General features: G+C 53.8%; 5 protein-coding genes across 5 annotated transcripts; 4 read left to right on the top strand and 1 right to left on the bottom strand.

Moving 5' to 3' along the window:
• Positions 1–1,415: 1,415 nt before the first annotated feature.
• On the bottom strand, positions 1,416–2,365 carry T310_4264 (GINS complex subunit Psf3; the record flags this gene model as incomplete). Its single annotated transcript, XM_013472901.1, has 6 exons — positions 1,416–1,486; positions 1,548–1,656; positions 1,717–1,906; positions 2,002–2,060; positions 2,174–2,242; positions 2,324–2,365. 6 exons carry the CDS (start codon positions 2,363–2,365, stop codon positions 1,416–1,418), a joined length of 540 nt encoding a protein of 179 aa, XP_013328355.1.
• A 2,157-nt stretch (positions 2,366–4,522) lies between these two features.
• Positions 4,523–7,460, top strand: T310_4265 (uncharacterized protein; the record flags this gene model as incomplete). Its single annotated transcript, XM_013472902.1, has 2 exons — positions 4,523–5,182; positions 5,304–7,460. 2 exons carry the CDS (start codon positions 4,523–4,525, stop codon positions 7,458–7,460), a joined length of 2,817 nt encoding a protein of 938 aa, XP_013328356.1.
• Positions 7,461–8,531: 1,071 nt separating this feature from the next.
• Positions 8,532–11,780, top strand: T310_4266 (uncharacterized protein; the record flags this gene model as incomplete). Its single annotated transcript, XM_013472903.1, has 1 exon — positions 8,532–11,780. The coding sequence occupies one exon, from the start codon at positions 8,532–8,534 to the stop codon at positions 11,778–11,780; it is 3,249 nt and encodes a 1,082-aa protein (XP_013328357.1).
• A 1,279-nt stretch (positions 11,781–13,059) lies between these two features.
• On the top strand, positions 13,060–16,525 carry T310_4267 (Oxoglutarate dehydrogenase (succinyl-transferring); the record flags this gene model as incomplete). Its single annotated transcript, XM_013472904.1, has 4 exons — positions 13,060–13,278; positions 13,454–15,456; positions 15,532–15,905; positions 15,984–16,525. The coding sequence occupies 4 exons, from the start codon at positions 13,060–13,062 to the stop codon at positions 16,523–16,525; spliced, it is 3,138 nt and encodes a 1,045-aa protein (XP_013328358.1).
• A 925-nt stretch (positions 16,526–17,450) lies between these two features.
• Positions 17,451–19,669, top strand: T310_4268 (uncharacterized protein; the record flags this gene model as incomplete). The annotated part of the gene is made up of 4 exons (XM_013472905.1): positions 17,451–17,861; positions 17,968–18,635; positions 18,714–19,549; positions 19,605–19,669. The coding sequence occupies 4 exons, from the start codon at positions 17,451–17,453 to the stop codon at positions 19,667–19,669; spliced, it is 1,980 nt and encodes a 659-aa protein (XP_013328359.1).
• Between the last annotated feature and the right edge of the window lie 995 nt (positions 19,670–20,664).

The following is a 20,664-nucleotide window of genomic DNA, read 5'->3' on the forward strand; positions in this document are numbered from 1 at the left end:
CGGATCAGTGCCATGTGGCTTTTCGTTAACCTTATTTCATGTCCATGTGTCGAATTTGAAACACCTCTCCGTCGTCCATTTCGATCCACGTGTAGAGCCAGTTGGAATTGCTGCATGTTATCTGTCAAATGCACACCATTATTGCTCCTTATGACTTAGTTAGACAGGTCAATAACGTTACAACGGCCCAGGATGAAGCATGTGCCTGATTCAGCTTGATCTCTTTACATATGCAGTAGCACTGCCTTCTCCTTTACCATCCTGAAACACCACGATGACGACCAATCTCGGCATTTAGGCGAGTTAATTTTAGTGCAAATGGGTGTGTCCAGAGAATTCAATGCTTAAGAGTTCAATGAGACACCGTAGCACAAACATCACCCTGAGACAACTAAGAGGTCTCGGATAAGAACTATCCTTAATGCCATCTGATTTTGTTTATAGACTGTCATGACTATTGATGATTTCTTTCAGTCCTCTAGTTAGGAACAGCTTCAGATAGCATTTAAATTTATCTCTATAACTCTGACCTGTTTCTCGGACAGTCTGGTGTTAGTCAATGACAATTCTCATACGAATCAGTAGCTTTTAGTCACTACTCGGGTGCCACTGCATCTTTGGATAGGAAGTAGATTACAAGATAAAATGAAAAGTATAAATTACCTTTTCACATGGCCAAGGTATCCATGGATCACTTTTGATAGCCTAATTAGGCAGCACTGACAGTCAGATCCTTTATAGCTAGTCCATTTTTTTATTTATACCTATCGGCGAAGAAACAAGAGTAGAAATGCCAGTCTTCGCAGATGGCACTTTGTGTGGATCTCATCTGCGAAAAAAAAATACCAGGTTCCTTCACTGGCGCAACAATCACACACCAACTTTGACGAACCAATGACTTTTTTTGAGCAAAGTTTAAAGAGTACACGGAGGGCAGGGGATGTCGTCATTGAGAGGTTTATTACAGACAACTTGGTGTTGCCGGAGAGGAGAGCCATTCAGAGACAACTACCGAAACTCAGAGCACTGGTCGACAACGAAGTCAAAGTAATCTCAGCTTTGGCAAGTGGGACCTTCGATTGTACGATTTAATGCCAGCGATAACATCCAGTCCATTACGGTGTCCAGTCAACTTCCATTCATTAAGAGCACTTCCCAAGAGCAGCTGACGTGATGAGATCGGACGCAAGACGATTGATGTAGCCCAGAAGAACCATCAAGTAATCAAACTCAGGTCATACCTGACGTCTGTCATTCATTGAATCGTCATTTCCGTTTGTTGATCTAACGGTCAATACTCCCACGAAGAACCGGGTCCCAGAAACGCCATTGGTGCAAGATATTGTGGATATAAACATGCTTCCCATCCTTTTAGAACATCAAAAGCATAAGGAAAAAAAGAGAGATAATATCATCTACTTCCTCTTTTTTGCCTCCCCAGACCATATTCGCATCTCCTTGGCGCTGTCATGAGCGACACGGAACACTATCGCCAGAGTTAGCAAGCACTATCTCGGGTGATTGTTTCTTGGATTCTTCAGACATACACTGTCTCTCCGTTTCATCCAATCCTCGCAGGAACTCCACCCCGTCGCCTAGAGCTCCACGTGGATTATGGGCATGGTCTGCAATCTCTGCGGCGCGTTTCTTGAACGTCTAAAAAAGCAGTCAGTCAGCACAAGTAACAGGGATACCGGTGAATAAAGTTGAACTGACATCGCTCAAGATATCCACCATCTCCTCCTCCTCGAAGAGCTCTAAAATCCTGACGCCCAGGCTGTAAAAATGCGGTGCCAGCGAGCGCAGGTCAACAGTCCGTGGATCCGCCTTGAGGGCATTCATGACCCGTTCGGACAAGGCGGAGGGAAGGTCAAGCGTGACGAGACGCGAGGTGCCTAATCGAGCGCTGTTCCATCAGTTAGTCAATTGAACGAGAGAAAAGGCAAAGAGACAGTCTAGAATGTTGTTCAGCTTCTCTTGTTATAGCTAGGCTAGACATACCCGATAGAAAGCATCTCTCCCAGCCATAGTGGCAGATCGACTCGAGTCCCGGCTTTGATCTACAAGACGAAATGTTTCCATGTCACTATCAGCACAAGATTCAGACGCTGATTGAACGGCTTGGCTGGTTTCTTTTTTTCCCCCCCTGTTCGTTTGATGTCGACATACGCACACTTTCGCCCGGATTACCCTCCAAAATACCGAGTCCCGGCACCTCGAGTTCGAAAGTACAAGGGAGTTTCTATAAGCAGGAGTTATTATTATTATTCATTAGGTGAATTCGTCAAGATTGATAAGCCTCGCCGGGTGGAAGCCAGCTTACTTGTGCGTCCGTCAATATGGCATCAACATCGTAATAAGACATTTTTTTCCTTTTATAGAGATCAGACCAAATCAAATCATCAAAGAAGAAAATTGCTTGCCCGTAGGCAAGTATTGCAGAAACCTGGAATGGTGCCAGTACTGCTGGCCTACAGTATTGAATTGGCTGACTGTTGATGAGGCCGGCCGCCCGGTTACATCATAAAGGCACGCCGCACACCGCACGCGTCGAGGATCGCGTCTGGTCCGGTCCGGTCACGTGTCGCACGCCTATTTTTTTTTCCATTTGTGTCTTTTTTTTTTTCAATTTTGCTTTTTGTTCCCATCCCGTCTCCATCTCCGCGTCCCGAAATTACTTCAAGTCTCGACCGTTCGGCGCGCCGTGTTAAGGTTGGATGGTGGCCGTTTTTCGCTCCCGTGTTGAAGTTTGCTATCTAGGTACCTTGTACCTTGTAGTAGTATCTGTGTATACTCCGTAGGGAGTTTGAAGATCCTTGTGCCTGTATCATGCTTGTGTACTACTGATATTCCCCGTGAAAAAAGTGCTGTCGATTCTGCAGAGCACGGAGTAGTTTCAGTTGAAGGAGTCTAAGTTACGAGGAAAACCGGTCCACGGGTGCAACCACGTCGATTCAATTTCAGGGTAGAAATCCGCTTGTGGTGTGGGTTGCATATGGGAGCAAAGATCAGCATCCATGGATCTACGAGGTATTTGCAGATTACAAGATACTAGTAAAGAGGTTGGACGCTATCAAAGAAAGAGATATGTCATCACCCGGTGATTCGTTCATCGGTCGTTATCTTGGACAATTAAATTAGACAGTAGACTATCTTCAAGCCTGCCGCAATCTAGTCACGAGTGCTTGATCGCTGACCAGATAACAAGACTTGGGGGCTTATTTAGGGGCTTGGCATCAATCTTTACCAGGATACAAGGGTATGTCCTTTGTATCTATGCTGGTAGTTCTCATCTTGCCAGACTTGCCTGCTCTGACGCTTATCAATATAGTCTAATAGTGGTTGCTCAGGTGGGTTGCAGGCGTACAGACGAACGTGGTCCTTGTGACTTGTGTATAGAGCACTCCAGACGGAGTACACGATCATCATCTGGCTTCCTCCTTCGGGTGGGGGCTGTACCTGTACTCTTGAGTAAAGCTGAGCATCGCCGACGTGCTGATTGGTGATAAGGCTGCAGTTGCCGATGCATGAATCCTGTGATGTTTATCTTCCGGCAGGCGGTGGCACGAATATTCGAAATGGCATCCTAGCTTGTCTTGCAGATACTTAATTACTGGACTTGACCTCATTTGTGTTTGTGTTCCTCTGAAGGAGATGGTGCAGCCGATACCTTATCTCCTGCAGCTCAAAGAGCTGCTAGAGACTTTGAATGGACTATGACATGACATGACTGCAACAACCCGCTGCTGCAGACTTGATTACAATCAACAGGGTTAAAGCAAAAAAAAAAGGAAAGAAGGAAATGAAGGAAATAAAAATCTAAAATCTGGTCTGTAGAATCAGCAAACTAAGGCTGTTGCTGTGCTGGCATACCTCTCAGTCCCTTGCAGGTGAACAGCCAACTGCACGTGATCCCCAAGGATCGTCACAGCCCGATAACAGTTGCAAGCTGCATATGCTACTGGACTGTGCTAGCAGGCACTCTCTCATACTTCACTGAAATACTCTATTCCAACCAAGAATGATCGTCTCCCGGTGAACTGGACTGAGGCTTGGGACGATCGCACGTTGAGATCCCTGGTGCCCAGGGTCCACTGCAGCAGCTAGCGGAGGACGACAGGCATGGCCAGTTCTCGACCAGGGCTAACGCTCAGGTTGGGCAACATGCCGGCGGCAGTCTGGTGTCCGCGAACCAAAGGGCGTGAATGGGCTTTCCAAGAAAACCAGTGCCCGCAGCACTAAGAATAAAGACTTCACTTTGTCCAGGAATAGCCTGGCTGGCCACCTGCCACGGTGCCACATCCAAATTTAGGCACCGCGCCTGGGGAAAATTGGAGTGAGACCCGTCCCGGCCATTACTTCACTCTTCACCCTGGTCACGTCGCGTGTGCCTTTCTGTCTCACATCCAAAACTTCTTTAATCGCACTGCGCCCACTTCGTCATCCTCTGTTTCTGCTCCCTTCCTCGTGTGTTCCTGCTGGATGGCCGCATCCTGCGCATCCTGCGCTCCCCACGATTCCAATGGCTTACCGGGCCATTGCCCAGGTCGATCACGATGCCGTTTCCGATTCTGACACCTCCGATCGTCCCTCCTCAGCACCCGCACATCATGGGTCCCAGAGCCCCGTGGAGCCTGTTGGCAGCGTGCAAGAGTCCACGGCGGCCGGGCATCTGGGCTCCCTGATCCAGTCAATCAGAGGAAACAGCAGCTATGAGATGGTCGAGGACGATGACTACGAGGCTGCCGATCCCGACAGCGTCCATGCTACTAGTAACTCCGCCCAAACCAAACCGTCGTCGCCCGGCGCTCAGCACGACCCAGGCCCCCATGCTAGGCATTCCAACCCTCCGCTGAACCCTCCGCGGTCGCATTCCTCGTCGCCCGAGCCACTGGTGCGCACCTCCAGCGGCTCTGCCGTTCTCCGCCATCCGACCCCCGATCTGCAGTCGCTGCAGGGTGCCTATGTTGGAAACATCGAGCGGCTCGAGAAGAGCGCCGAGCGTCTGAGTATGACTTCGTCCGACCTCGGGGCGGAGCTGCGGAAGCTGGATTTGGAGCAGAAGAGACGTTCCTCCGCCTCCTCTGTCCTCCACGTCCCCGACTCTCCTGCGCGCCAATTCTCCGCGGGGTCCGTGTCCAACTCCATCATCGGTGTCAACAGTGCTGCGCGTACAGGGGGGGTACTCTCCAGGAGGCTTCGTTTCGTCCCCGAGAGGGTCAATTCTGTCCGGGACCGGTTCATACGGGGGTTCGCGTTTCCGTTCGACGTCGGTCAATTCCCGACTGGCTGAAGTCATGGAGCCGGAGCACGAAGAGGACCACCAAGACAATGCCGCTCCTGGCAATCGCGATGTGCCCCTTCTGGCGAATCCTCCTCCGCCGCCGCCCCAGCGTCAGGGTCAGGATTACGGTCAGGTTCAGGATTACGATCAGAATCGGAATCAGAATCAGAACGAAGGGCCTGCCATACCCTCTGACCAGATGGGGTTTACTGACGTGCCTCTCGAAGATCCACCTGACCGGCCCTCGACCGCTTTTTCGACCGACACCTATCAACAGGCGACGAACCTCTTTTCAGACTTTGACGGCGTTCACTGTGTTCCCTACCGTCGTGATTCTAGTGTATCACGCCAGTATTCTTTGAATAAGCCGCCTCTGGCTAGCGACGCGCAATACTACGAAGAGCCGCAAGCAGGGCAGAATTTGGTGTATTATCCCGCACCTATTCCCAAGGTGCTGAACCTCCCTCAACGTCTGTCAAAGAGGCCCCCAGTCTCCGAACACGAGAAGCGTCGTGCTCAACTCCTGAACACTATTGCCGCCGATGATAAGGCTGCAGAAGGGAATGAGAACAGAAAAGGCAAAAGGGCCTCAAACATCCCGCCGCAGTTGCGTGCCAGTGTCTTCTTTGAGCAGCCTTCCTCTTCCTTGAACATTCAGATGAAAGACCAATCCGCTGTGGTCACCTTGGACAGTATTTTGGACGCCTCTGCACATGCGCCTGTGACTGCCTTTACGGATCACCCCATTGTTGGTCATGTTGGATCTGAAGTATACGGCAAGGCGAGTAAGAAGCCGTCATCGAAAGATCTGGCTGAGAAGAAGAAGAAGCGTCGTTCGAAACTCCGTAAGAGCATACCCAACCCGGAGTCTAGCGCACCCCATGATCCCTCAAGCCAAGCACACGGTGACTCCGACCAGGATGTTGCAGAAGCGACTCCTCTTCGGAACGGTGGCCAGGAAGGAGAGGGTCCTTCAGGCTCGGACCGAGATGAACATGACGGCTCTCACAGCAGTGGCGAAGACGACCATGACGATGAGGAATCTAGCGAGGGTCAGGAGGAAGAGCCGATTCCTTATGGACGGCCTACAACCCTTCTCGCTGAACTGGAAAGGAGAAAACATGAACAGAAGCAGCGGAACCGTACAGCGGCCACGGCATTCCCGAACGGCATGCACTCTACCCTCTTGGAGCTGGATGCGGTCGCTCAAGCGCAGAGCAATGCCCGGCGAAACAAACAAGTGACCTTGGCTTGGGAAGCGTCGCCGTCTGAGGACCCAGACGCCGAGGACGACGAAGACGTGCCCCTCGGGGTCCTGTATGCTGGCAAGAGCCCAGTGTTGGCTGAAAGACGACCTCTTGGTTTGCTGGAACGACGGGAGCTCGAGGATAATGAACCCCTGAGCAGACGACGCGCAAGGCTCCGGGGGGAGGCTCCGCCAGACCCCATGCCTACGAAGCGTGCCAGTACGATGATGCACCCTCCAGCCTCCGGGCCAGCAGAGTCGGACAGTGATGAAAATGAAACCCTTGCTCAGCGCCTCCGCCGATTGAAAGCCCAAAATCAGTCGAAGAGTGTTATTTCCTCGGACTTTGCTAACGAGATCATGGCGGAACTCAACAATATTGGTGATCCCCCGCCCGAGCAGCAGAAGAATTCCCAGCCGGAGGGGCCCGTGGACGAGGAGGAAGAAACGCTCGGTCAACGCAAGAAACGCCTGCAAGCCGAGGCCAAGGCGCAGAAGGCTGAGAGGGGCCCTGATCCCAAGGTCCGCAGGAGCATGGCGGATATCCTGCAGGCGTATCCCTCTTCGAACGCCCGCCATAGCCAGGCACCCATTGATAATCCTCGCGCTTCCCGTATATCGACCAACCAAGCCCCGATGCACCCTAATCGCATGTCTGCGATGTACAGCATTCCTCCAAACATGACTTATCCGGCTACGGGATTGCCTCATTATCCGAGTGGCTATGGGGCTATGCCCGGCTATGGGATGCCGTCTGCCTATGGAAACGGATTCCACAACAACTCCTTCATGCACAGCCCTAGCCAGATGGGAATGAATGGCTTTGGTTCTGGCATGCCGCAGGCACCAGGACCCTCGATCCAGCAGCCTACCATTGATCCCAAGCAGCGGGAAATGATTGATCGTTGGCGGCAGAGCATCGCGATGTAGTTTAGAGGGGGTGCTCGCCTAGTCATTGCATCTTCTATCTCCTTCCCTCTTCATCCTTGGGCGTAAGAATTGGTTTTTTTTTTCAGATGCATGCATGCCTATCGGCGTTGGTGATGAGAGCGAAACCTTTTTTTTTTCTGGCATCGAGCCTTCTGAGTTATTATGATATCCAGGATCCCCGCCTAGGTTTTTAATCTTCCTAATGTATTATTATTTTTGCTAGGATCAGCTGCATCCATAAGAGCGCTTGAGCAGTACCAGTTTAATTCAGATAATACGCATTTACATTTCTTTCCTTCTTTTTTTTTTCTCTCTCTCTCTTACTTTTTTTTTTTAAAAAAAAATAATTGCTATTATTATTTACCTAAAAAAAGACCTAGATCGTATAGTCCAAGAGGGGCAGGGCGCCGTTATCTTTACTGCTTGACAGCACGAGGCGCTTACGTACAGGCCAGCCCACACGTGGGGATTGGCGTTAGAGTTCACTAAATAATAGCGTCCATCGCAACTGATCTTCGAGATCTAGCCAAGCACGACCGCAATCTAGAACCACGTACTCATCGACGATTGCTGCCAGTCCACTGTCGACTGCTGTCTCTGACCGTGGCGGCGAAGCAGTGGATTGCTCCCCCCGATCCGCGCGGCATCGAGATTGGGTCCAACCAGCGAGCGGCCCGTTCGCGGAATCACTGGAGCCTTCACTCTGGATCCTCCTCTTCGTTGCTTCCGATCAGCCCGTCTTTTTTTTCTCCGATAAAGGTTATCAGAAATATATTATTATTGTTAGTATTGTTATTCTTAATCTATTATTGTTAATCTTCTTCTCTTTTCAGTTCGCGACCAGCCTAAGCAAGCTCCAGGCAGAGCTCTCCCGCCATCAATTCGCGTGCAGCAATACTGGCAAAAGACATCAGCCAGCAGGCGTGCCCATCTGACAGCCCTCCCCACATCATCCATTATCATTCTCTGTGGTTGATTCGACCCAGCCAGTGACGATGAGAGCTGCTCTCACACCCTGAACAGCGTACCTGTCCTTCTGGAAGCGCCGCTGGCGCTCAGGCGACAGTCGTCATGGCGCCATCCACCGTTTTCGCATACTGGCGTCGCGATCATCGCCGGCAAGCCTCGTCTTCTCGTCCAGACTCTCCGCTGGCAGTCGCGCCTACAGTGAGCTCTGCAGACAGTGGTCCTCCCCAGTTACCACAGCTCCCGTCAACGCCTACGTTGTCAGATACGATCATTGAATCTGCGGGGCTGTCCGACTCGCTTTCGCCTTCTCCATTTACCGAACATCCCCCCGACGTACCTAAGGTGGATGGCCGTGGTTCGCATGGCCAAAGTGCCCGACACTCTTCTGCCAACTTTCCAGTGCCATCGCCGTCTTCCGAGGATCCTGCGCGCCCTCATTCGAGTCCAGAAAATGGTGTGAAGCAAGGCGGATTTACCTCGCAGCTGAACCACTCGCAGCAGTCTATTCCAGTACACAGACCGGACCATTCGGAAATGAATTCCCACAAGCCGAGTTCCCCATGGCGGCGGGGGTTTGGCAAAGGCATCCTAAGCCACCAGGCTGACGATCATAAAGGTGGTGCTTCTCATGGTGGCACGGCAGGAAGTGGCTTGCGTATCAACACAACTGCACAAGGCGCCGGGCGATCGTCGACGAAGGAATCCAAGCTCGAAAGCGTGTCATCCCGGCGGGAAGGTCACCATCATGATCCACCTGCGGAACACGTCCATCAGAAGTCCGGAAAGACAAAGTTCCATCTTTTGAATCCTATGTCCCTTCTGGCTCGGCGGCGGTCTTCACAGTTTTTGAGCTCACGGCAGGAGGAGGTTAAATTTGCCGCTCAGAGCGTGGTGCCTGCTATCCCAGATGACTACGATCCTCGGATCCGGGGGAATATCGTGCACGATTTCTCTGCTCCGCGTCCGCGCCGCAATGTCCCAGTCAAAGGGAGCGGCCATGAGCCACAGGCTTCTGCTCAAGAATCATCTGGCGCTGAGCAGCAGAAGCCGTGGAGCGAGCACTCGCCAGTCTTTAAGGAACATTTCGGGGAAGACCGCAAGCCTTTGCAGGTCGAAAACAAAGGCTATTTACAGTCAGAATTGATGACCAATTCGACCCTCTCCGATCGGGATCCTTCCGAGCTGCCAGCGTTTGCCCGGAAACTCCCTTTGAGAGTACCGGAGAATGATAATAGCAAGCCAGTCGAGCAGACAATTGAGGTTCCTAATCCGGAACCACGTCCACCATCACCGCCACGCGAACACTCCCCTCCTCGTCATCCTCCCAAGGAAACAACCGATGCCGCCCAACAGGCGCCTGGCGTGCCTAGCCGTCTCAAGAGCGATGCCTCGAGGTTCAGCTTCGATATGGGCGGCGTTGGTTCGTCGGTCCAGGAAAAGCTCCTGGAAGAGAAACACAAGGAGAAGGAGGCGGCGCGCAGGCAACAGGCTCTGCTGGAACGTTCGAGCTATAGTGATTTCGATGAAGACGACTTCGATTATGATGCGATGGAGGATGATGGGGGCATCGAGGAGAAGATTCCTGGGGTGAATGCGGACGCGGACGACGATGAATTTAATAGCGGTGTCCACGGCGTCGTAGGAACCGCCCAGACGTCTTTGTTCGTCCCCGCGTTACCTACGATCGCCGCCAGTCCGATCAGTCCTACAGGTTCTCATTCGGGGATCCTTGCAAAACCGCAGGATGCCCAGGGCCAAGCGGCTGGAAATGTGACGACTTCCGATCCCACTTCCCTGAATCAACGACGGCCTTCATCCGATTATGGAGATGATACGGATGCAGCGGGACAGAAGATTGGTCCAGGCTCAGAGTCTGCACCGGCCGCTGCTGGAAACAAGGAAGCCAAGGCCTCGCAGTCGATTGATGACGATGACTTGTACTATGACGACGGAGGCTTTGACGAGTTACCTGCTGATGCGGGTGATGGCGTCTTTGATGAATCCGTCTTTGACGATGAGAACAGCCACCTGTATCAACGCAAGTTCTACCCTGGAACCCGTATCCCCATTGGAACCGAGGGCCTGCCTGGTCCCGACCATCCTGAAGGACCCGTCGAGTCTGAATCATCGAAAAACTCGGACCTCCGACACATGCCAAGCCTGGCGAGCGAGTTTCGACATGATCCTTCGAGGTTCTCTGGTGCAGAGGCCCCTAAAGCTACTGGCGGCGTCTTGACGGAGCAGAACCTGGAGGCGTTCCACAACGCTCTTGCTCGGGTGGCAGAAGAAGCGGCGGCCGGCAAGGGCCTCCAGCGGAACATGAGCGTCAGTGAGACGTCTCTGGGCCAGGATAGCGCTGCGCAGACGGCGGACTCCCACCCGGGGCTGATCTCGGACGACAGCCGACTGAGCCACCAGACGATGGGATTTGACGACGTGGCTGACGACTTCAATTACGACGATTACGACGGATACGACGATGACCCCATTATTGCAGAGGCGAACGCAGAAGCTCTGGAAAATGACGACGAGGGCTTCTACGGGCGGGAGTTTGGGTTCTACGCACATGCCCATGGGAACTGCGATCCTGAGCCCTTCCACGGCGGATATTTTGGCCCTCGAGGCGTCGAGGGGATCAACCGCAGCCACAGTGGGCGCGGCAATTTCCGCGAGCCCAGTCTGACGCCCATCACGGAAAGGAGCGAATGGAGCACGCGCAACTCGATTATCTCGCTGACCACGCACGGGGCGGCGGCAGCGGCGCAATCCAACCCGTCGCTGTCGAGCCCCGGCCTGGCCCAGTTGGTCGACATGGGGAACATCGACGATGAAATGTCACTGGAAGCGTTGATGAAGCTCCGCCGGGGCGCCTTCGGAGGTAGCAATGGCAGCCTGCGCAGCAGTGCAGGCAGTCTGTCTCCACAGGCTGCACCCGCGGCTTCGTCCAACCGATGTAGTTTCCTCAGCATACCCGAGGACGGCCCGATGTTGAACACGACGGCGGAGGGCTCGTCTCCTCTGGCCGACCCAACGGGCGCTCCGGGCGGCGGACACTATGTCTCGTCGCCATTGATAGACCGGGAGAGCATCCCGGGGAGCCCGACGCTCACCTTGCATCAACCTGCGGGCCTCCGACAGGGCTTGACGGGTGAGGGAGGAGAAGCTGTGCGGGCCGCTGTGACGGCAGCCAAGGCGTCGCACAGCCGGAACAGCAGCTCTGCGAGCATCAGCTATGTCCAGGAGACCAACGAGGATGGGTCGAGCAAGTGGGTGTTGGAGCGACGGCGGCTGAGCGACAGCGGGGAGGTCGAGGTGTATGAACGGGAGGTGTTGGGAGAGGGACGGATTTGAAGGACGAGATCCATCTTCGTCTTTCTCCTCCTCTCTCTCTGTGTATAAATCCATGCGCCATGTTATGTTATGGGTTTGGTCTTTTGTGTTTCTATGGTGCTGGCGCTACCAAAGGAAATCTTGCATGGTGATGTTTTCTATCTTTTTTTTTCCCATTTCGGCGGACAATCTCCCTTGGAATATCTATTGGCATGAGGACATGACGCGATACGAATTTTCTTGAACATGGTCTGGTGTTGTTGGCGTCATGTATATAGAGAACACCCTTTTCTTTTTCTGGGCTTTTCTCGGTTGTTTTTCTTGTCCTTTTTATTTTTCCCGTACAGCTACGGATTCCATTTATCCTGTATATCTGTCTAACATAATATATTATCCGTCTTCATCTGGGTGTGAATGATCTGTTTCTGTTTCTGGCGGTGGACTGTGCCATTCGCTGTTGGAGAAAATGCCTCATCACGAGCCCCTCTACGGATATGCGGGATGATGTCGTCTCCAGCCCAGGGCGTGGCGCACGTAGACTGGTGGCTGTGGCTGGAACTGCTGTCAAACTGGTGCTGTTCTGTACAATATTATTATTATCATTATCAATGTTAATAACAATTAATAGTTATGGTTATCCTGAAAGGCTTGTCATTTGAAAAAAAAAAGCAGTATCAGCCCTGCAGTCGCCCTGCCGTGCCTGATGCCGTCGCCTTACTCCATAGCCGCGGCTGCAGCCAATGGCCGGGGCGGCAAACTAAAAGACAATTGTCGTAAAAAGCCGCATTGCCCCGGCGCAGCAGAGTTGCAGTCAGCCGTAAGACTGTTATTTTTATTGGCACGTAACCTCAGCTGTGTTTTCCTCGCCCTTCTCCCCTTTTCTGTTCCCTGGATACGCCTCTTCTGCTAATCCGCTCCTGCTTCTGCGCGCTGTGACTGGCTCGTGGCTGTGGCTGTTCCTGCTGCCGGCTAAGCGCGACGGACCAACCACCTGCTGCTGCGCTGCCATAGCCGAAACCCAGCCCAATACATCATCCGGACTTCCCTTGCTCCGTCTTCCTCCGTCCCCAATCTTCTCTTTGTTTCCTGTCGCTGCTCCTCCCTCGGAGGTCGTTCTCCTGCCTTCGATCGCTGCCATCTGGGCTCGTTCTCTCTTCGTCTGAGTCCGGCAGAACACCATTCTCCACTCTTTCTGCTGCCTTCTCGTGCCGTTGCGTGCCTTGTTTTCATGCCGGCCCGGCTCGAGTGACCCTTGTCGACTACTTTTTTCACACGTCGAGGCGAACAGTGATATCCCGCCATGCTTAGAGCCACGACCCTGAAAAAGGCGTCCGGCAGCGGTCTGCTGCGTGGCAGCTCCGCCTGCTCTGCCTGCCGGAGGTCGCTGTTCCTGGCGACGGCGTCCAAGAATGCCCCCGGTGCCATTGCGACGCGGCGACCCTTGGCTGTCATTGAGCGCACCTTCAACACCAGCCGGAGACAGTATGCGGCGGCTGCACAGAATACGGGTAGTGGGGTGGTAAGCCATACAGTCCCCAGGGAAAAGACAATGGATTCAATGCCACGAGAAAGAGAGAAGAAGCAAAATTCAAAAAAAAAAGGACTTGGACTAACTGGGGGATCTGCTGGCGCTTCGACGCGCTTGCGGACTTCTTTTACCTTGCAAATAGGACCCCAACGACTCCTTCCTGCAGGGAAACACGGCCAACTACATTGACGAGATGTACCTCGCCTGGCGGAAAGATCCCTCCAGCGTCCACATCTCGTGGCAGACCTACTTCAAGAACATGGAGGAAGGCAACATGCCCATCTCCCAGGCCTTCCAACCGCCGCCGACCATCGTGCCCGCCCCCGCCGCTGGCGTCCCCCAGCACCTGCCTGGCGCTGGGCCCGATCTGATGAACCACCTCAAGGTCCAGCTGCTCGTCCGTGCGTATCAGGCCCGCGGCCACCACAAGGCCAAGATCGACCCGCTGGGCATCCGTGGTGAGGTCGAGGCGTTCGGTTACCACAAGCCCAAGGAGCTCGAACTCAGCCACTACGGCTTCACCGAGAAGGACCTGGATCTGGAGTTCACCCTGGGCCCCGGTATCTTGCCCCGCTTCGAGACCGAAACCCGTAAGAAGATGAGCCTCCGCGAAATCATCGCCACCTGCGAAAAGGTCTACTGCGGTTCCTACGGTGTCGAGTACATTCACATTCCCGACCGCGTGCTCTGCGACTGGATCCGTGACCGCTTCGAGGTCCCGCAGCCCTACAAGTACTCCGTCGACGACAAGCGCCGCATTCTGGACCGGCTCATCTGGAGTTCCAGCTTCGAGGCCTTCCTGGCCACCAAGTTCCCCAACGACAAGCGTTTCGGTCTGGAGGGTTGTGAGTCCCTGGTCCCCGGTATGAAGGCCCTCATCGACCGCAGCGTCGAGCACGGCATCAAGGACATTGTCATCGGTATGCCCCACCGTGGTCGTTTGAACGTCCTCTCCAACGTCGTCCGCAAGCCGAACGAATCCATCTTCAGTGAGTTCTCCGGCACCGCCGAACCCACCGACGAGGGTTCCGGTGACGTGAAGTACCACCTCGGCATGAACTTCGAGCGCCCCACGCCGTCCGGGAAGCGTGTCCAGCTGTCGCTGGTCGCCAACCCATCCCATCTGGAAGCGGAGGACCCTGTCGTGCTGGGCAAGACGCGCGCCATCCAGCACTACAACAACGACGAGAAGGAGTTCAAGACTGCGATGGGTGTCCTGCTGCACGGAGATGCCGCCTTCGCCGCCCAGGGTGTGGTCTACGAGACCATGGGTTTCCACTCGCTGCCCGCCTACTCGACTGGAGGCACCATCCACATCATTGTGAACAACCAGATCGGATTCACTACGGACCCTCGCTTCGCTCGTTCGACTCCATACTGCTCCGATATCGCCAAGGCGATCGACGCCCCTGTCTTCCACGTCAATGCCGACGATGTCGAGGCGGTCAACTACGTCTGCCAGGTCGCCGCCGATTGGCGCGCCACGTTCAAGCGTGATGTCGTTGTCGACATCGTCTGCTACCGGAAGCAGGGTCACAACGAGACCGACCAGCCCTCCTTCACCCAGCCGCTGATGTACAAGCGCATCGCGACCCAGAAGAGCCAGCTCGACAAGTACGTCGAGAAGCTCATTGCTGAGGGCACCTTCACCAAGGAAGATATCGACGAGCACAAGAAATGGGTCTGGGGCATGCTGAACGACAGCTTCGACCGCAGCAAGGACTACCAACCCACCAGCAAGGAGTGGCTGACCTCCGCCTGGAACGGCTTCAAGACCCCCAAGGAGCTGGCCACCGAGGTCCTGCGACACCTGCCCACCGGTGTCGATGCGGACACGTTGCGTTTGATTGCGGACAAGATCAGCGGCGCTCCGGAGGGCTTCAACGTCCACCGCAACCTCAAGCGGATCCTGGCCAACCGGAAGAAGACCGTCGAGGAGGGCAAGGGCATTGACTGGGCCACCGCCGAGGCTCTGGCCTTCGGTACCCTGGTGAAGGAAGGCCACCACGTCCGTGTGTCGGGACAGGATGTCGAGCGTGGTACCTTCTCGCAGCGTCACGCCGTTCTGCACGACCAGGAAACCGAGGCCACCTACACCCCTCTGCAGCACATCAGCCCGGACCAGGCCACCTTTGTCATCTCTAACTCCTCGTTGAGCGAGTATGGCGTGTAAGTGCAACCCGACAACTCCTTGTTCAGTTGATTCTGTCCCACGTCTTGATGATACTGATTCTCTTTCTGCAGTCTCGGCTTCGAGTACGGATACTCTCTAACCTCGCCCAATGCGCTGGTGATGTGGGAGGCCCAGTTCGGTGACTTCGCCAACAACGCCCAATGTATCATTGATCAATTCATTGCCTCGGGTGAAATGAAGTGGCTGCAGCGATCGGGTCTGGTTGTGTCGCTGCCTCACGGCTACGACGGCCAGGGTCCGGAGCACTCCTCCGGTCGGATGGAGCGCTGGCTGCAGCTCTGCAATGAGGAGCCTCGTGTGTACCCATCCCCCGACAAGCTGGACCGCCAGCACCAGGACTGCAACATGCAGGTTGCCTGCATGACCACCCCGGCCAACCTCTTCCACATCCTGCGTCGCCAGATCAACCGCCAGTTCCGGAAACGTGAGTAAAAAAAAAAATCCTTGTTTTAGACTAATTCCTGCTTTGCTCTCGCGACTTTCCGCTAACTGACTGGTCTAGCTTTGATCATCTTCTTCTCGAAATCCCTGCTGCGTCACCCGATTGCCCGGTCCAACATTGAGGACTTCACGGGTGACTCTCACTTCCAGTGGATCATTCCTGACCCGGCCCACCAGACTTCTGCGATCGACGAGCCCGAGAAGATCGAGCGTGTCATCCTCTGCACTGGCCAGGTCTACGCCGCCCTGGTGAAACACCGCGAGAGCTTGGGCATCCGCAACACCGCCATCACCCGTGTCGAGCAGCTGCACCCGTTCCCGTGGGCTCTGCTGAAGGAGAACCTGGACAGTTACCCCAATGCTAAGAACATCGTGTGGGCTCAGGAGGAGCCGCTGAACGCGGGTGCATGGAGCTACGTCCAGCCTCGTATCGAGACCCTGCTGAACGAGACCAAGTACCACAACCGCCGCCACGTGCTGTACGCTGGTCGCCCGCCGAGCGCCTCGGTGGCCACTGGTATCAAGGCCATGCACGTCAAGGAAGAGCAGGAGTTGCTGGAGGAGGCGTTTAGTGTGCACCAGGAGCGCTTGAAGGGCGAGTAATTGTGATATAGAGTCTTGATGTGTTTTTTTTTTTGCTTGTACGAGGAATGTTGGAATCTGGTCATATCCTGGCCTGAGGGATAGACGTGGGGTGGATTTGGGAGCCGACATATTATCTGCCGTGTACTATTTCTCATTTTGTCTTCTTTCCTTTCGTTGGAAGCATAGTATTCTCACCACAAATGCATGTGTATTATTTGTCTCTTCCCGTTGATTCCTCTTTTTTTTTTTCCCTTCTTCCCCCTACCATCCTGTCTGCTGTTTTGATACTGCCTGCCATTGTCTCTGCTTTCCTTTGCTTTTTCCTGCTTTGCCTGCCCTTTTCCTGATTGCTGGGGTCGTTCCTTTGAATTGTGTTTCTTGTATTTCATCCATGACAGTGATATAGGAGTATATGTTCAAGATATAACTCATAAAACAACTTCTCTTCAGTTTTGCTCAGATGCTCAGATACTCAGGAATGTTACATACAGAGACCCTGCTTGTGTTTACTTAGAACTAGGCCCTTAGTGGTGTGTAAACAGCGCGTTTCCTTGCCTGTATTTCGCAGTAGTTCAACGGTACAAGTTGTGCGGATGAGTCAGCAGCGCACAAACCACATTATGCATAATTTTAGTCACGTGATCATACCGCTCGCGATGCACGCTTGGCCCGAAGAGGAAGCTCACCTCCATCCGTCACCGCCTTCCGGAAGTGCGTCGCCTGCGTCGTGCATCGGCAACTCGACTTCCCTCACTCCAGTTCAACGCGATTCAGGGAAGTGGCGCTTCATCTCTCTGTTCGGCCTTCATGGTTGATAATAGGTCTCTCCTTGGCTGCTCTCATCGCTAGCTGCTCCTCTTCTTTTCTCTTCTTTCCCCTCTGCTCTATCTCCTTCACAGGACCAGCTGCGGCTCGGTCCTGGCAGTAGCCAGCAACAGCAGCAATGGCCTCCACTTCGAATAACACCTCATCCACGGCCAGTTCCTCGCAGGCTCAAGGGGTCCGACACTCTGTCCGTCAGCAAACGCGTACGAACCCTTCGCGAACCTCAAAGACAGCTGCCCGCTCGTTCTCCTCTCTCTACGGCCAACCTTCCAACGATGCCCCCCAGACATCCAACGTCCCGCACGGCTTCTACCCAGCCCTTACCCATTTCACCGATGCCATCACCGCCCTGCCTCGAGAGTTCCGCCGCCATAACTCGCTGCTGAAAGAGGTCGATGCCAAAGCGTGGGCGCTCGAAGAGAATCTGTACCATCTGCTCACGATCGCGGCCGACTCGGAACCGGTCCCCTGTCCGCCCAATCCCGCGCCCATTGTGGATGGAGTGATCAGGGATTATGCGCTGCCACCGGTGAGTAGTTATTCCTGTTTTTATCAGGAAAATATTTCCAGTGCAGCGGATGTATATTTTCTTTTTCCGGATTTGGATTGTTTTCTGACTCCTTTGTCCGCAATAGGATGCCCCTGTCGAGTCGCAGGAGAGCAAGAATCGCAGGTTGCTCTTCGATCGCATCCGGCGCACGTTATCCGATTTGATGATGACGGCCGACGAGAAGAACCACGTAATCACCAATGCGAACGACGAGCTCGACCATCAGCTCTATCGCCTCGACTCTATTTTCCCTTACATCGCAGGGGAGATCAGCGAGGAGTCCCGCCTGGGCAGTCTCAACCATTGGGCCTACTCGAACCGGAGCAACGCGAAGACTTCGGGCTCGACAGCGAATGAGCGTCCGCGCCGTGAGGCCGCGTCCAACAACACAGCGCATCTGGTCCAGGCTATCCATGAGGCCGAAGCCGCGTCACGGAGTGAGGCCCGGCGCGAGGCCGTCTTGGCCCGCAAACAGCGCCGCAACCATGGCGAGTCCGACTTTGATGAGACCCGCGCTGGGGGTGCGCGCAAAGGTGCAGTGGCCAAGACAGACGCTGTCGCTGTCAGCACCGCGGCGCCGGCGAAGAGGAGGAAGGTCGAGAAACCCCAGCCCGCTCCGACGGGAGCAGCGCTGGAACGCTCATTGAGTGGAGTCAACAGCGCTGGACGGGCGACGTCTAAGGATGCTGCTGGCTCGGATGCGAAGAGGAGAGCTCGTGCGCCTAACACTGCCTCGACTGCCGGCCGCAAGAGGTATAGTGTTCTTATTGTTTTGTGTTCTGCTTGATTACTCGGGAGCATGTTACTAACTTCTACGATCTGTATGTGCAGAAACAATACCGTCACATCGAATGCAGGATCCCCGTCTGCCGTCTCATCCCCAGTGGTCGGGACCTTTAATCCTCCAAGGAACGCAACCAGCCCAGGACCCAATGCCCCCAGCCGGCCGCAGTCTTCCAGAGCCCAACAGAACACCAATCAGGCCACCAATGCTCGCCAACGCCCGCCGTCTTCGGCATCCAACCGCGTCAATAATTCCAGTACGTTTCCCGGACCAGGATCTGCCTTCGTAGTTGGTTCTTTTTCTTCTAACGCGGCACCCATCGCAGATAAATCCACGGATTCCAAGGCCAATAATACCAAGGAGGGGTCTATCAAGGAAGGGACTCCGCAGGCAGCCTCAGGGGACGGCAATCATAACGAAACAGAGAGTGCCAATACTGATACCAAGGTCCCTGTGGCGACTGTTAGGGATGATCCGTCGGAGGAAAAGATCGTGGACGAGTCCCAGGCCATGGAAACGGCAGCTGCAGGCGGGGGTTCCACCAGCAAAGGACGGTCATCGAAGAATTCGACACCTGTTCTTTCTACAGTGGAGCCCCAGCAATCGCGATCTCGACCTTCCCGGAATAATAACGATTCGGCGCCAGCGAAACGATCCCACAAGAAGAGTGGCAGTATCTCGGCGGCGCAGGCGGCTGCGGCGGCCACTGAGGACGAGGAGTCATCACGCGAGGGGGATGACGAGGACGATGAGGGAGAACCCCGGTACTGCTACTGTAATGAGATCAGTTTTGGGGAGATGGTTGCTTGCGATAACGACGCATGTCCGCGCGAGTGGTTCCATCTGTCGTGTGTGGGGCTGACGAAGCCTCCAGGGAAGAACGGTGAGTGCATGATCAGGTCGTCAAACAAAGAAACGAAACTAATTCTCGATTTTAGTGAAATGGTACTGCAACGAATGCAAGGAGAACATGAAGCGAGGCCGAAGTAACGGTGGAAGATAGACAACCTTGGCGATTGCTATCTTTCCGATTATAGCTGTGTAAGGAGTATTTTGGTTTTACGTGCACAAAAGTCTCAGGAACTGGGTTGGCACGAGTTGTGTATTTTATTGGATGCATATCGTTATGGATGACCCCTACGGCGTCGGTGTCTGTTGATTGGTCATTGTGTTATAAATGGGGTTCTGCATATACAGTCCTGTCTGCTGACTAGCAATATAGAATTGCTTGGTTTGAATTGGAATTTCAACGGCTGACTTGACTGATATTTTGCTTTCCTAAATACTGGCTGGCAAGAACACCCCATACATTCCTACAGTACTGACGTATCTTTCAAAAAAAAAAAAATTGGTTAGCTCAACATGCTGCTTTCACTGGTTGACAAGACGGTGTAGATGCCACCTGTCTTCCTGCCTGTACCTGAGTCTGGATAAGCGAGATTGGAATTTCTGTCCGTGTTTTAGGTGTCTAGCAGATTTTGCGTACGCGATATACACTGCACATCCAGCCTGGGGCTAATTATTACTCCGGGAGTCTGGATGGCTTCGGAACGATCCCCCTGATCCGCCTTTCTTTTGAATCTTGATCCACCATTTCCACTTCATCTCCCTGCCCAATGGCTGAAAAGACTCGAATGATTCGAAACAAAACAAAAGAAGATTCATTCGTTTCCACCCTTGACTAAAAATGGGAGATCGGCATGGAAGACGTCTGTCTGTTAGGTAGTCTCCGGCACCAAAATTGGTTCAGGTTCAACGGTCTTGTCCACGATCTTTCATTCGCTGGCTACCCGATCCCATTGCGTGGCCCTTACTACTACTAATGATGACTGATCGGATCCAATCTCACAAAGGGAAATCGAACCCGATATGATTATGACGACTGGGGATTTAGGGATTATTGTCGCCCCCATTATCAATCAGATTATCGCGGTCCACTCCAGCGGCTTCAACGCTAGCCTATCCGGATTGGGGTATAATGCCCTAAATTATTTAAAT

The sequence above is a fragment of the Rasamsonia emersonii genome (assembly GCF_000968595.1).
Source record: "Rasamsonia emersonii CBS 393.64 chromosome Unknown ctg1118621760101, whole genome shotgun sequence".
NCBI classification, from domain to species: domain Eukaryota; kingdom Fungi; phylum Ascomycota; class Eurotiomycetes; order Eurotiales; family Trichocomaceae; genus Rasamsonia; species Rasamsonia emersonii.